Genomic DNA, 16,995 nt, shown 5'->3' with positions numbered 1-16,995 from the left:
CAATCCCCCACTACTACCCACCCCCAACCCTCCACCCACAGCGGGAGAGGTACCCAATCCCGCCGTCACACGACCCCCCCTGTCCCTCCCTATCTTATTCACAAAGTCTAGCTGGAAGGATACCTACCAGCTCCAGCTGCCAAGCTTGCCTCATACAAAATGGCGGGCCTTCCCCTTCCTGGTGCATCCTGGGAAGCGCCAGGGAGGAGCCTAAGACTGATTGGTCCAGGCGGGGTGGAGATGGCTGTGTAGTAGTGTCATGGGATTGTGCGACAGTGAATGTTTGTATGATTATTTGTTTTGATGTACAGTTTTATAGTATTAAATCAGCTCTAGGCTTTGCCAAGCAACACTGCCTACTTTTCATGGCCACTGACTACAAATTATGAGAGAAGGAAACCAAGATTAATGATGATCTACTGTCACATTTCATAGTTGTCAGAAGAATTGCTTTCCAAATGGCTCTCGTATCCAGAGTCCCAACACATGCCCCTCTGCCAGCACATGCTGGGTTTTGCCATGAAGTCTGTCATGCAATCAGCAATGGGCAGCAGCTTTGAGGATGACCAGGAAGTACTCCAGTTCCGCAAGAATCATGATGCAGTAAGTTTCTTCATGGTGCAGCATTCCCCATATTCATTCTCTCTCCCTTGGAGACAAACATATAAACTATGGGTAATATAGGTGTTAGCATTTACAAAGCAAAAAAAGCCTCAAGGTTGAGAATAGGGATGGTTGGAGATATTTCTGGATGGATAGTTTTTAATATGTATGATGATGTGGAATGACCAGTTATAGAGATATACTTTGTAGGTATGATACTACTTTGTAGGTATGATACTACTTTGTAGGTATGATAATGAGTAGGTTACACTGTTTTAGTGCCGTCTGGTTGTAGTTTAATTATGAATGTACTAAGTGTACATTGCCTCGAATGCTAAAGTGGTGATATATAAATACCTAGTATATACTAAATCTAAATCTTAAATCTAAGTATTTAGAATAATGCCATTTACTCGTACATTCATACATGTACACATCCATACATAAATGCCAACATTTCCCTAAGTGCTATTCTGTGAATACCCACATAGGGGCCTGTGCAAAAAGCTACTGCAGGCTGTAGTGTGTGGTTAATGAGCTTGGCTTGAGAACTGAATCCCTGTTATCTTCATGACAGCATTGCTCCCTGATCCCTAGAGCAGGTTTTGTATACCGCTTATAAATAGGTCACAGTGGAGGAGCATCACCAGAGTTTCTGCTTTCTAAGACTAGGAGGAGTAAATAGTTTCTGTCTATCTTCACAGATTTGGTCAGAAATCGGAAAGGGTTTCTTAGATGGGTCACTTGAGAAAAGCAAGACCAGGAAGAATCTTTATCAAGATGGTAAGTGTGTTTTGAATGGTGTGCAGATGAAATATTTGTGCATACATACATGATGTCATCATTGAAACCACTGAATGGAGGGGAAAAAAGACACGTGTACACCCATATGTTTTACCACAGCCTATGCCAGCTACCCTTGTTTTTCTGCCTTCCGCTTCTCCCCAAAAATGTGAAAACAGAACATGTATTTATGCAGTATAATTGTATTTCATCTTCATATATCCTGTGGCTTCTTTTCCTCATATGACTATCAAACCTAATCTTAACAAGTATCTGTGGTGTATTTGAATCTTCTCTCAATTGCAAGAGTCAGACTGAGCTGCTGCTCCTTTACCCCATTAGAGCAAAGCTTGGAGCATTAACCTCTCCTCCTTGCACTCCACCCTCCATTTAAGATTTTTAGGGTTGCCACAGGAGTTAGAGAACAGGGCAGCATTGAGTCCATATGTCACAAAGGCCCGCTCTTTGTCCCTGAAATCTTTAGCAGCTCTGGTAAAGATTTTGGGGTAAACCAATATCTCGGGGAATATAATATTTTAAATCAGCACTCAAAAAATAAATCCTTAATCAATAGTGCTGCAAATAACAGAAAAATCAATCAAAAAGAAAAACAATATTTATAATATATAAATATCAAAATTTAGTACCTCCCTTACACACCGATCATTTGAAATAAGGACCAATGGAATAGAGAACCAAACATGGCAGCATTCTGTTCTCACATTTTTGGATTTGGGGATGCAATATCAAAATCAGTTGCCTTTCTTTTAGTTCTTAAATGCCAAAGAGGAAAAAGTTTGTTTTGAGGAGAGGATTCCTTTTGCCATTGGTTAGCTGAGTTCTGTGTGAGACCGCTTTTGTATTTATTTGGTTTTATATTTCAAGCTCTCATGCAGATGGAAGCTGTTTTAAAGAAAATCGCAAAAGAACGCAGAGGAAGAAATTTTGACCAACACGTCTTTGTAGACTCCCTGCTGCAGAGCAACCTGAGTGACAAGCAGGTAAGCTTCTGGGAGAACCCTGAAAAGCTTAGACCGATGAGGAATTTAAATCCAATGAGGGATACAAAAGAGCATGAAATGTATCATCTATGACCAGTAAACAGCTAAAGATACCAAAAGAAAATAAGCAACCAGGTGGCTAGCCCAATGAATACTGGAAAAAATAAAAATAGATTATAAATTATTATGTAAATCCTCAGTGTGAGGTTATGATCTTTGAAGAGAAAATTGCCAAAAGACCACTCTGTTGCTCAATTAACCCAGAATATAAACTGGCCAAGAAACCATAATTTGGTTTCAGCCACACATCATCATCAGATTCATCATCATGTATGCAAGTGAATAAAGTGACATAAATAATGTACTCGTGATTCAAAACAATTTCAATTTCAAATATATATAAATAAATTTTCTGCCAGAATTCAGTGTTAGCCCCCCAATTGCCAGCCAGGACACGAATCAATAGTGGCTTGTAAACAGGAAGAATACTTAGGGCTCCTTTTACAGAGGTGCGCTAGGGCCTTAACATGCGCAATAGCTCCTTTTTTGGATGCGGTAGATTTTCGGCTACCGTGCTTGCGTGCGCTATAAACCCTAGCACACCTTCGTAAAAGGAGCCCTTATCTTTGAAAGAGAGTAGTCCACGTTCCATTAGGTCATGAGCATCAAAAGTTAGATGCTGTAATAATCTTCCTTCTGTTCAAAGATACTCACATTTCAGTTCAACCAGACTTGGTTTCAGGGCACGATTGCCCCTTCTTCAGGAACTATTAGCAGTGACAAATCACAAAAATAAAGAGATGCCAAGATATCACCATTGCTTGTCACTGGCTCAAAAGGGTGAGGAGCCGGAGAGGCACGACCTATGCTAAATAAAAAGCCCTGAATGCCGTAAACGGGCAAAGCAGTGGGTATTAGTTCTGCCTAATTCAGGGAAAAAGGTTTGACTCGATTAAATTTTTTCCTGCCTAATTGGGTGTTTTGGTTTTTTTAATGTCCTGGCGGGTTTATTTTGTAGCCTCTTCATCCACCCTACCCCTTTTGCCCTCTCCTACCCATGCTAGCACTGTGGTGTAAACAAAATAAACAAGGCTTTTCCTCTCTCTGTTAGGTCCTAGCTCACGTTCGCTAACACCAGCTCTGGCAAGATACACATTTCAAATCTGACATATTGTAATCAGAAAATAAAATTATTTTTTCTACCTTTTGTTGTCTGGTCATTATTCAAATCATGTTGGTCCCAGGCTCTGGTTTCTGTTTCTCTTCTGTTAACTTGCTTCATTTGATGTTTTCTTCTTTCTCCGTGCTCACCATCCATCTTCCATCTCTGTCCTCCCCTTCTGTTTCCCTTCCCTCCCTTAGAGGTCTGGCACACCTCCTTTTTTGTCTCCATCCCCGCAGTTCAGCATTTCTCTAATGACCACTCCCCCTTCCAGTATTTCTATCCCCCCACCTTCCACACCATCCCTTGGGTTCAACTTCTCTTCCTTTTTTTTTCCCTCCCTCCATTCCATTGTGCACCATCTCTCCCCCTCTCCTCTGTTTTAAGACCCATTATTTCTTCCACGTCCCTCCATGTATTTCTAATAGCTACACCAGGGGGCCCCATGAAGGCCGGCATGTTTCTATCCACTGTCGTCCGGCTTCCCCCTGGCCTCCCAGTCTCACTTTCAAAACTAATTACAGCCTGCAGAGGATCGCCGGTGATGTAGCGATTTTAGCAGGCAGCCATTGGTCTCCATTGCATGTTCCCTCTGCTGCGGTCCTGCCCCTCCTCTGACATCACGTCCTGTTTTGGTCTGGGATTGACCAAGACAGAGGGAATGTGCAGCGGTGGCTAATGGCAGCCTTCTAGAATCACTACATCACTGGGGATCCTCTGCAGGCCATAATTAGTTTTGGAGGAAAAAGACAGGACAGGGGGAAGCCGGATGATGGTGGGGAGAAGGGGAAAACATGCTGGCATTCATGGAACAACCTAAAGCCGAGGAGCCAAGGGTACCCACCACACTAGCACCTATTCAGCACTTCCTGACCAAAACCCCACCGTGCGCTCTGACATCGGGCTTCCTAAAGCAGGAGCGGCAGTGGCAGTGGATGGCCAGCAAGAGGCAGCGCTTAGGACATGCTTTTCACTGCCAGAGCGCTGCTTCTCCTGCTTTAGGAAGCTCGAAGTTATGTGGGGAGGAGGGTTGGTCAATGGATCGGAAAGCCTGATTTTTTAAGAAAACAAATCAATTTGAATTGATTTACCAATGTGAATCAGTGAATCGATTTGAATTGGTGAATCAGGCAGCACTAGTGGGTATACTCTTCAAAATTTTATTCACATATGGGGCTGTGGAAACAATACATTGATATTTTTGTTTTGTGGGGGTCCATCAAAGAAGAATTGGAAGAAGTTCTGGCTTATTTTAATGAGTGTCACCCTCCATCTGCTTTGAAATGAAAGCACATAGTGTGGGAATAGTGTTTCTTGATGTGAAAGTTGCACAAGGACAGAATACGTTTTTTACTACAGTTTATTTGAAACTATCAGATCGTAGCACCTTATTGGAGTATTCATGTACTCTAAAAAATCCATGTACTCTAAAAAATAAATAAATAACTTACCTACATCTCAAGAATATGTGAATCAAGCGCAGAATCTGAAATTGCGGTATTTTGAGAGAGGTTATCCGAGAGCTGGATCTCCAGGGCTTGGAAGAGAATTCGGTTTAGTTCCTGGGAACATCTGCTACAATACCCAGGCTAGGAAATCAAAGAAGGCAATGATTCCATGTACAATAAAATTTTCATCCATTGCACATATTTGGGTAGGAGAATCAAAGGGTTTTGGCCAATGTTGCAGACCAAACCTTGTTTCCAGAAGCTGGACTGTTAAATTTCTTTTTCCAGGAACCGTAATTTAAGTAACATGTTATGTAGAGCGGATGTGTGGTCTAGCACAAGGGTGAGGCGGGTGGGTCATTTTCGTTGTGGGAGATGCACAGCTTATGATAATATGCAGGAGGGGGAGGTTGCTCTTATTCCTGGCAGAAGACCGGTTGAGTTACGCTCTGTTACAACTTGTGAAACTGTGGGAGTAGTATATGGGCTATTATATCTTTGTGATCTTACCTATATTGGACACACCTCCAGGAACTTTAAAACTAGACTTTTTGAACATCAGTCTAACATTACTTATAAAAAAGAACTTGACGTGTTGACGTGTCATTGCGTTGAGAAAAAGCACATGTTCCAGGAATCTAAATGTTTTGTCTTAGAACACATACCATCTACAGGACGGCAGGGAGATATTAAACGCATTCTGTACCAACATGAGCAAAGGTGGATTTTCTTTTTGGATACTTTGTGGCCCAAGGGGTTGAATCAGAGGCTGGAATGGTGTTCGTCCTATTAACTCCATCAACTGTGAGGTGACATCATCACCCTCCAGAAGTGGCCATGCCGGAAATTGATTGAATGAAACCTTTTTGTTCAAGTGGTGCTTCTTGTTCCGGTAGTGCACGGATATGCTGTGAGAGCAATAGCTGTTATAATCCCTGACACAGCTGTTTAGCGGCGAAACAAGGACCTTGTTGGAAGAGAGAACGAGCATGGACTATGAGCAGTTTTTGGCAGTTTAGTTAACATCTTTTTGACACTGGGCGTGAAAGAAAGCAACGCTGAATAGATGGTGGCTACCATGCTTTCGAGCTAAATGGAAGTTTTCTTTTTTCAGTAACCCTGTGCACTCTGATTAAAGAAAAACGTTCAAAACATTACACACAGAAAATAGGTACATCTAAAATAAATAGCAGAGAATTGTTTAAGTTGGTAAGCAAATTAATAGACACAACTTGGGTCCTCCATCGGTGGAAACCCTAGCCAAATTCTTCAATAACAAAATTCTAGACTTGAGAGCAACTATACCTCTGTCTACAGCTGATGTTGAATTCCAACTTGAACTTCATGAAAAGGAGCCCAGTGTGGACATGCTCGGGGACCACTTTGACTTTCCAAATTGTCATCAATTTTTAATTTTGTTTAACAAATATACTAAATCAAATTGTTTGCTGGATGAATGTCCTTCTAAGATTATGAAAGATGCAACACTCGATTTTAAAAGGGATTTATTTAATTGGGTAACTACTATTATCCCAGGACAAGCAGGCAGCATATTCTTGACTGATGGGTGACGGCACCGACGGAGCCCCGGTACGGACAATTTTAGAGTGATTGCACTCTAAGAACTTGGAAAGTTCTAGCAGGCCGCACCGCGCACGCGTGAGTGCCTTCCCGCCCGACGGAGGCGCGCGGTCCCCAGTTTCTTAGTTTCCGCGGATCTAAGAAGATGCACTTTTCAACGGCTGTTGAAAACTTTTTTCTCTTTCGCCTTCCCGCTCGCGTAAACTCGTTGAGAGAATTTGTTTTCCTCATTTTATTTTATTTTCTTTGTAAAAAAAAAAAAACTTCATTTTTCTTTCATTATTTCGGTTTCGCCCCAGCGGGGCCTGTTGCCACCATCGAGGCCTCGGCCTTCGATTTGGCTGAAGCCGTTTTTACCTTCATGCCCCCTCAACTCGGATTTAAGAAGTGCCAGCGGTGCGCTCGACCAATTTCACTCACAGACCCGCACAACTGGTGTCTTCAGTGTCTTGGTCCTGACCATCCCGCTGTGCCACTCTTAAAAAGAGAACTTTAAAAAATCGTCAAATCCAACAGCGATTATTGTTTGGTACCGAGATGTCAGATTCGGCGGCACCGGTCCCCACTTTGACCCCGACGCAGTCAGCACCTGCCTCGTCGACACCGCGCCGGCGTCGCACCCATCAGGTAAGCCGGCTAAGAAGCCTTCCCCGCTGGAGCGCCCTCCGGTCTCAGTGGCAGCGAGCCCAATCCTGCCGACCTCGAGGCGCCCGCGGAAGCGCTCCGCTCCGATTGAGGTAAGCCCCTCGACATCGGGTTCCTCTTCGGAGTGTAGAGCGGCACCCAAGGTACCGCAGAAGAAAAAAGCGGTACCGGTGCCTTCACTGGACGAGCGCATTGCCGCCGTCCTGCAAGTACAGCTTAAAGAACAACTACAGCAGCTGTTACCTGCTCTTCTGACACCGAGCCTTCCAGTCCCGGTCCAGTCAGAGCCTCCGGTACCGACAGTGGAGCAGCCTCCTTTGTCGGCATCCACCTTGTCGGTACCGATGCATACTACTTCCTCGGTATCTATGCCGGTCTTAGCACTGGAACCGAGATCCTTACACCAGGCTGTTCAAACCTCGGCGCCGACACAGCCTATAACATCTCCCGGTGCCGGTTCACAGAGGTCTGGGAAGTCGTTGCATAAAACTTGACACCTAGAACCCTCCACACCGGAATCCCGGGACCGCAGTTTTCAAGTAAGGGACCCTGATCTGTGGGGCGATTCGGAGGACCCTCTTCTCTCAGAGGGAGAGTGTTCATCAGGGGAAGAGGATCCTTCTGTTTTAGATCCGTCCTCTAAACCTGATGCAACTTCTTTTACCTCTTTTCTCAAAGAGATGTGTGAATCTCTCTCTATTCCCTTGGAGGCTGAGTCCAAAAAATCCAAGGCATTTCTTGATGCTCTGGATTTTGACCAGCCTCCAAGGGAATTTCTCAAACTTCCTCTCCATGACATATTAAGAGAGACATTTTACAAAAATCTAGAGACACCCTTGACCATCCCAGGAGCTCCCCGCAAACTGGACTCCTTATATAAGGTCATACCTATTCCAGGCTTTGACAAGCCGCAACTCCCCCATGAGTCTTTACTGGTGGAATCTACTTTAAAGAAATCCACGGGGGCTAGTGTATACGCTTCTGTCCCTCCTGGTAGAGAAGGTAAGGCCATGGATAAGTTTGGCAAGAGGTTGTATCAAAATGCGATGCTGGCAAATAGATCAGGGAACTATGCTTTCCATTTTTCTTTTTACCTTAAGCATCTCATTCAGTCTTTGTCATCTTTTGAGAAATATCTCCCTGACCGTAAAAGATCCACCTTTCGCCAAACTTCTTCATCGCTATTACAGCTGCGCAAGTTCATGGTCAGATCAATCTATGACACCTTTGAGCTGACCTCTAGGGCCACGGCTATGTTGGTGGCTATGCGGCAACTGGCCTGGCTCAGAGTTTCAGAACTCGATGTTAATCATCAAGATCGACTGGCCAATGCACCTTGTTTGGGGGATGAGCTGTTTGGAGAATCCATGGACTCCACTACTCAGAAACTCTCAGCTCATGAGACTCGATGGGATACTCTCCTTAAGACAAAGAAGAAAACCCCACCTTCTAGGCCTTTTCGCCAACAATCGGCCTATCAACGTAGATTTGTGGCTTGCCCTTTACCTCAGGCCCAGCAACAACCCAGGCGTCAGAGGCAACAACAGAGGCAAGCTGCTAGACCAGCACAGCAGCAACAGCAGGTGAAACCTCCCCCTTCACAGAAATCAACTCAACCCTTTTGACTTGGTTCTCCAGAACATAGCCAGTCTCCCTCCTTCTGCCCATCTTCCGCAGCCCATAGGAGGACGCCTTACTCATTTCATAAGCCGTTGGGAAATCATCACCTCGGATCAGTGGGTCCTCAACATCATCTGCCACGGCTACTCTCTCAATTTCCAGACTCTACCTGCCCAAAGTCTGCCAAGAGAGTCTGCTTTGAACACTCCTCAGTCTTCCCTCCTTCTTCAAGAGGTTCAATCCCTCCTTCTTCTGAACGCCATAGAGGAAGTTCCTCTAGATCAAAAGGGGCAGGGATTCTACTCCCGTTACTTTCTAGTTCCCAAAAAAACAGGAGATCTCAGACCCATTTTAGATCTTCGCGATCTCAACAAATGCTTGGTAAAAGAGAAATTCAAGATGCTTTCTCTGGCTACTCTTTATCCTCTTCTCAATCAAGGCGACTGGCTATGTTCCCTAGATCTCAAAGAAGCATACACTCACATACCGGTCAATCTGGCCTCCAGACAGTACCTCCGCTTCATGATCAACCATTGTCATTACCAGTACAAGGTGCTACCCTTCGGTCTTGCCTCCTCTCCAAGAGTGTTCACCAAATGTCTGATTGTGGTGGCTGCATTTCTACGTTCCCACCACCTTCAGGTGTTTCCTTACCTGGACGATTGGTTGATAAAGGCCAATTCTTCTCAGACAGTACTCCAGGCCATCAACCAGACCATCCTGTTTCTACAACTTCTGGGGTTCGAGGTCAATCTACCCAAATCTCATCTCATCCCCACTCAGAGACTTCAATTCATTGGAGCGGTGCTGGACACAGTCCTCATAAGAGCATTTCTGCCGTCCAACCGTCTTCACACTCTCCAATCTCGGTGTCAGCAGGTGCTTCATCAACGCTCCATCTTTGCCAAGCAAATGATGATACTCTTGGGTCACATGGCCTCCACAGTTCATGTCACACCCTTCGCACGTCTCCACCTGCGCACTCCTCAATGGACCCTAGCGACCCAGTGGTCCCAAGCGACGGATCCTTGCTCACGACACATATCTGTGACATCATCTCTTCGTCGGTCTCTACAATGGTGGTTGATATCCTCAAATCTCTCCAGAGGTCTTTTGTTCCATCTACCTCCTCATCAACTTGTCATCACCACCGACGCCTCCCCTTATGCCTGGGGAGCTCATTTGAACGAATTCCAAACTCAAGGACTTTGGACAGCCCAGGAAATGAAACATCACATCAACTTCCTGGAACTCAGAGCGATGTTTTATGCCCTCAAGGCCTTCCAACATCTTCTCTTTCCTCAGGTCCTCCTGCTATGCACAGACAATCAAGTTGCGATGTACTACATCAACAAGCAGGGTGGGACAGGCTCTCGCCTCTTGTGCCAGGAAGCCCAAAAGATTTGGGCTTGGGCCACAGATCACCATCTATTCCTGAAAGCTATCTACATTCAGGGAGAACAGAATTCCTTAGTGGACAAGCTCAGTAGAATTCTCCAGCCTCACGAGTGGACACTCGATCCTTTCACTCTACAGTCCATCTTCGCTCAGTGGGGCACTCCTTAGATAGACCTCTTTGCAGCTCCTCACAATCATCAGCTGCCCCACTTCTGCTCCAGACTCTACTCTCCTCACCGTCTGGCAGCGGTTGCATTTCTCCTGGATTGGTCCAATCTCTTCCTGTATGCTTTCCCTCCTCTGCCTCTCATGCTCCGGACCTTGTTCAAGCTCAAGAGGGAACAGGCCACCATGATTCTGATTGCGCCACGGTGGCCCAGGCAACATTGGTTCTCCCTTCTACTTCAACTCAGTTCCAGAGAACCTCTTCTTCTTCCACAATTTCCTTCTCTGCTTACACAGCATCAGGAGACCCTTCTGCATCCCAACCTCCAGTCTCTGCACCTGACAGCCTGGTATCTCTCGGGCTGACTTCGAATGATACTCTTTTGTCTCAGTCCGTTCGCTCTGTTCTGGATGCCTCCAGGAAACCTGCCACTCTGCAATGTTACCATCAGAAGTGGACACGGTTTTCTTCCTGGTGTCTTCTTCATCATCATAATCCTACGTCCCTTGCTGTGTAGACCTTGTTGGATTACCTTCTTTCTTTGTCTGACTCTGGTCTCAAGTCTACTTCCATCAGAGTCCACCTCAGTGCTATTGCTGCTTTTCATGAGCCAGTCCATGGGAAACTCCTTTCAGCTCATCCCTTGGTCTCCAGATTCATGCGAGGTCTTTTCAATGTGAAACCACCTCTTAAAGCACCTCCTGTGATCTGGGATCTTAATGGGAGAAGTCTAAGGGGAAGGGGAAAACAGGGGATTCAGGAGGACAAGATGGCACCAGGGTGCAAACAGAAGGCAATAAGGCGGAGCCACAGGGCAAAGGGGAGACACAAGGCAAGGGGGAACAAACCAAGGCCCAGGGGACGATAGCACAGGAGGGGGCTGGTACTCCCCGAGGAAAAGCGGGGAGGTGGGGTGGAGGGGACATGGGGAGGAAGAGAGTTGTGAGGGTAAAGGCAGAGGGCACAGCAGAGGCACCGGGAGCGGGAAAACGGCCCGAGACCCAAGGGAAGGCGGCCCAGGTAAAGGCAGAGGTGGAGGACAAACACCGGGACCTACAGTGCTTATACGCAAATGCAAGAAGCCTCATGGCTAAGATGGGTGAACTGGAAGTCATGGCCAAGGGGGAGGACCTGGATATAATAGGAATTACAGAAACCTGGTGGACAGAGGAAAATCAATGGGATGTGGCGCTGCCAGGGTACAAGCTCTACAGGAGGGACAGGACCCACAAGAAGGGGGGAGGCATAGCGCTGTATATAAAGGACTATATCTACTCGATTGGGATCGATACGGCAACAAAGGCAGAGGAGCTAGAATCGCTATGGGTCAAATTGCCGGGAAAGAAGAGTGCAGACATAAAGCTGGGGCTGTATTATCGCCCGCCTGGTGCGTCAGAAACAATAGGACAAGACTTGGAAGCAGAAATGAGACAGGAATGCAGGACTGGAAGTGTAACAGTGATGGGGGACTTCAACTACCCGGGGATAGACTGGAGTACTGGACACTCCAACTCCACGAGGGAAGCAGGATTCGTAGAAGCTGTGAGGGACTGCTTCATGGAGCAACTAGTCAAGGAACCGACGCGAGGGGATGCTACTCTTGACCTCATCCTTAACGGATTAGGGGGGCCTGCAAGAGGGGTAGAAGTGGGAGGAACACTAGGCAACAATGATCACAACGTGATCAGATTCACATTAGAAAGGGGGTCACCCATAGTGGGGAGGACCGCAACGACTGCGCTCAACTTCAGGAAAGGGAACTATGTTGCTATGAGGAAAATGGTGGGGAGGAAGCTCAGGAACGGCTTTAGGATGGAGACTGTAGGGAGCGCTTGGACCCTTCTCAGGGACACACTGCAGGAAGCGCAAAAACTGTAAATCCCCAGTTTCAGGAAAGGCCGCAAGAACAAGACCCGGTTTGGATGACACATGAAGTAAAGAAGGTAATCAGTGACAAGAAAGTGTCCTTCCGGAAATGGATAAGGGATCCAACGGAGGAAAATCACCAGGAGCACAGGAAATGCCAAAAGGAATGCCACCGAGAGATTAGAAAAGCAAAAGGGAAATACGAGGAGGGGCTGGCCAGGAAGGCGAAAAACTTCAAGGCATTCTTCAGTTACGTAAAGGGGAAGCAACCAGCGAGAGAGGAGGTGGGGCCATTGGACGATGGGGATAAGAAGGGAGTGATTAAGGAGAATAAAGAGGTAGCTGAGAGGTTGAACACGTTCTTCTCGTCGGTCTTCACGAGCGAGGACACGTCCAATATACCGGACTCAGAGGAGCTCATGAGTGGGGAGCAGGCCAAAAGATTGGGGCATATAGAGGTAAGTCGGGAGGATGTCCTCAAGCAGATTGACAGACTGAAAAGCGGCAAATCACCGGGACCGGACGGGATCCACCCAAGGGTTCTAAAGGAACTAAGTCAGGAAATAGCGGGCGCAATCCAGCATGTTTGCAACCTATCCTTGAAAACTGGAGAGGTACCAGAGGACTGGAAACTGGCGAATGTCACACCTATCTTTAAGAAGGGATCTACAGAACCATGGTGAGACCTCACCTGGAATACTGTGTGCAATTTTGGAGACCACACTACCAAAAAGACGTGCTTCGAGCTGAGTCGGTCCAGCGAATGGCCACTAGAATGGTCTCCGGACTCAGGAGTCTCCCATACGAGGAAAGACTGAACAAACTGCAGCTCTACACTCTTGAGGAGCGTAGAGAAAGGGGAGACATGATTGAGACGTTTAAGTACATCACAGGTCGTGTCGAGGCGGAAAGCGATATATTCTACCCCAAGGGATCCTCGACCACAAGGGGACACCCGTTCAAACTCAGAGGAGGGAAATTTAGTGGTGACACCAGGAAGTATTTCTTTACAGAAAGGGTGGTAGATCACTGGAACAAACTTCCGGTGCAAGTGGTCGAGGCCACCAGTGTACTCGACTTTAAAAATAAATGGGACATCCACGTAGGATCCCTACGGGGGTCGAGCTAAGGAACTGGGTCATTAGTACTCGGACTCGATGGGGTGGGACAGAAGAGTGGGCAGACTTGGTGGGCTGTAGCCCTTTTCTGCCGTCATCTTTCTATGTTTCTATGTTTCTATGAGAGGTGACCCCGGGAACTACAGGCCGGTGAGCCTGACTTCAGTTATAGGGAAGATGGTGGAAGCAATGATCAAGGACAGCATTTGCGAGCACATCGAGAAAAATGGCCTACTGCGGACAAGCCAGCACGGATTCTGTAAGGGAAGGTCGTGCCTGACAAACCTTCTGTACTTCTTTGAGGGAATAAGCAGTCAGGTGGACAAAGGGGAACCCATAGACATCATTTACCTCGATTTTCAAAAGGCCTTTCACAAGGTGCCACATGAAAGGCTGCTTAGGAAGCTGTGGAACCACGGGGTGGGCGGGGATGTACACAGATGGATCAAGCACTGGCTGTCAGGTAGACTACAGAGGGTCAGAGTAAAGGGCCAATATTCTGACTGGCGGGGAGTCACGAGCGGTGTGCCGCAGGGATCGGTGCTGGGGCCGCTACTCTTCAACATATTTATCAATGACCTGGAAACGGAGGCAAAGTGTGAGGTTATAAAATTTGCAGACGATACCAAGCTCTGCGCCAGAGTTAGGACCAGGGAGGAGTGTGAGGAACTGCAAAGGGACCTCGATAAGCTGGAGGACTGGGCAAACAAATGGCAAATGCGCTTTAATGTAGATAAATGCAAGGTCATGCACATAGGGAAAAAGAACCCGTTGTTCGAGTATAAAATGGGGGGGAGATTGCTGGAAGACACCGGACTTGAGAGAGACTTGGGTGTGCTAGTGGATCCATCCATGAAACCATCCGCACAGTGTGCAGCAGCCTCGAAGAAAGCCAACAGGATGCTGGGCATCATCAAGAGGGGCATATCAACCAGGACGCGGGAAGTCATCATGCCGCTGTATCGAGCGATGGTGCGCCCACATCTGGAATACTGCGTTCAATATTGGTCGCCGCACCTCAAGAAGGACATGGCAGTTCTTGAGAGAGTCCAAAGGAGGGCAACGAAACTGGTAAGAGGGCTGGAAAACTGCCCATATGCTGAGAGGCTGGATAAACTGGGGCTCTTCTCTCTGGAAAAGAGGAGGCTCAGGGGGGATATGATAGAGACCTTCAAAATACTTAGGGGCATAGAGAGGGTGGGCAAGGACAGGTTCTTCAGACTAAAAGGGACGACAGGTACGAGGGGGCACTCAGAGAAACTAAAGGGAGATAGGTTCAAATCAAATGCAAGGAAGTTTTTCTTCACCCAAAGGGTCGTGAACAAATGGAATGCGCTCCCGGAGGAAGTGATCCGGCAGAGTACAGTACAGGGATTCAAACAGGGATTGGACAGATTCCTGAGGGAAAAGGGGATCGTGGGGTACTGAGGGAGGTGCTGGGGTGTTGCATAAGTATAGACAGCTCACCAGGTCGTGCAGGTGCAAGGCCGGAGGGTTAGGACATTGATGGGAAGATAGGACTTCGATGAGAAACCTAGGGGGCAAGGGGGCCCCTTCTGGTGATTAAGGCAGGTCATGACCTGTTGGGCTGCCGCGGGGGCGGACTGCTGGGCGGGATGGACCTCTGGTCTGACCCGGCAGAGGCACTGCTTATGTTCTTATGTGGTTCTCTCAGCCTTAATGAAGCCTCCGTTTGAACCTTTGGCCACGGCTTCTTTCTAATTTCTCACTTGGAAGGTTCTCTTCCTGATTGCTCTCACCTCTGCCAGGAGGGTCAGTGAGCTCCATGCACTAGTAGCAGACCCACCTTTTACCGTCTTTCTTCATGACAAGGTAGTTCTGCGTACACATCCAAAGTTTCTCCCTAAGGTTGTCTCTGAATTCCATCTCAACCAATCCATTGTTCTGCCTGTCTTCTTTCCGAAACCTCACTCTCATTCTGGAGAACAGGCTCTGCATACTTTGGACTGTAAGCGGGCTTTAGCTTACTATTTAGACCGTACTAAGCCCCACAGATCATTCCCTCAACTCTTTCTGTCCTTTGATCCGAATAAATTGGGACATCCTGTTTCTAAACGTACGCTGTCCAATTGGCTCGCAGCGTGCATTTCTTTCTGTTATGCGCAGACCGGACTGACACTGGAAGGTTCTGTCACAGCCCATAGAGTTCGAGCCATGGCAGCGTCTGTGGCTTTCCTCCGTTCCACACCTATTGAGGAAATCTGCAGGGCTGCTACTTGGTCCTCAGTTCATACTTTTACATCTCACTATTGTCTGGACGCATTCTCCAGACGGGATGGTCACTTCGGCCAATCTGTTTTGCAAAATTTGTTTTCCTAATGGCCAACCTTCCCACCATCCCTCTTTTTGTTAGCTTGGAGGTCACCCATCAGTCAAGAATATGCTGCCTGCTTGTCCTGGGATAAAGCACAGTTACTTACCGTAACAGGTGTTATCCAGGGACAGCAGGCAGATATTCTTGCGTCCCACCCACCTCCCCGGGTTGGCTTCTTAGCTGGCTTATCCTAACTGGGGACCGCGCGCCTCCGTCGGGCGGGAAGGCACTCGCGCGTGCGCGGTGCGGCCTGCTAGAACTTTCCAAGTTCTTAGAGTGCAATCACTCTAAAATTGTCCGTACCGGGGCTCCGTCGGTGCCGTCACCCATCAGTCAAGAATATCTGCCTGCTGTCCCTGGATAACACCTGTTACGGTAAGTAACTGTGCTCTCTTACCAGAGGGTTATTTTATGAAGAAATGGGACACATTTTGATTACACCTATCCCTAAGGACCAGAAGACCTCAATTGCCCTGAAATCCAACTACAGGCCCATAGCGAGTATCCCATCCCCTTATTTACCAAACTCTTGGAAGGATTGGTTAACTTGGAATTAGTGAACTATCTAGATAAATTTAATATCCTTAATGAACATCAATCAGGATTTAGAAAAGATTTTAGTACTGAGACAGTTTTAGCTTCAATTCTTAATCACCTTTACGGTCTTTTTAGTAAAGGTACTAGTGCCCTGATTTTGCAACTAGATTTTAGCAGCACTTTTGATCTGGTTGATCATGAAATAATGTTACACTGCCTAGATGCAATAGGGCTTTCGGGAAGAGTCTGGAACTGGTTTCAGGGTTTTCTCACAAAAAGATCATACCAAGTGGTTTGCGAGGGAAAATACTCTGGTTCTTGGACTAACCCATCAGGGGTACTTCAGGGTTCCCTATTATCACCCACCCTATTTAATATTTACTTCTCGTCCTTAGGACATTTACTGCAAAAGTGGAATTTAAATTTCTATATATATGCAGATGATATTTTGATTTTACCGTAATTCCCTTAAACAGCATAACAAATGAAATTTTAGAACTCATTTCTTTTATTATGACTGAAATAGAACAATGGACAATCAATTTTAAATTGAAATTAAATACAGAAAAGACAAAAGTTTTCTTAGCAAACCTAAAGGATAAAATAACTAGAACATCACTTCACTTAGATGGTCATGATTATCCGATTTCTAAATCTATAAAAATATTAGGAGTTACATTAGACACAAATCTATCCAAACTTAGTGGTGAAGAAGTGCTTTTTTGCACTATG

At 46.5% G+C, this 16,995-nt stretch overlaps 1 protein-coding gene across 1 annotated transcript in view; it reads left to right on the top strand.

Moving 5' to 3' along the window:
• The window catches only part of LOC117360702 (cytochrome P450 20A1), a 105,250-nt gene that overhangs the window by 22,177 nt on the left and 66,078 nt on the right, over positions 1–16,995 (top strand). The window contains exons 5-7 of the mRNA XM_033944934.1: positions 436–603; positions 1,308–1,386; positions 2,272–2,387. Of these exons, the coding sequence (XP_033800825.1) occupies positions 436–603; positions 1,308–1,386; positions 2,272–2,387 (363 nt within the window). The remainder of the gene's footprint in view (positions 1–435; positions 604–1,307; positions 1,387–2,271; positions 2,388–16,995) is intronic.

Source organism: Geotrypetes seraphini, chromosome 5 (assembly GCF_902459505.1).
Source record: "Geotrypetes seraphini chromosome 5, aGeoSer1.1, whole genome shotgun sequence".
Lineage (NCBI taxonomy): Eukaryota > Metazoa > Chordata > Amphibia > Gymnophiona > Dermophiidae > Geotrypetes > Geotrypetes seraphini.
This window is presented reverse-complemented; position numbering and strand designations above follow the sequence as displayed.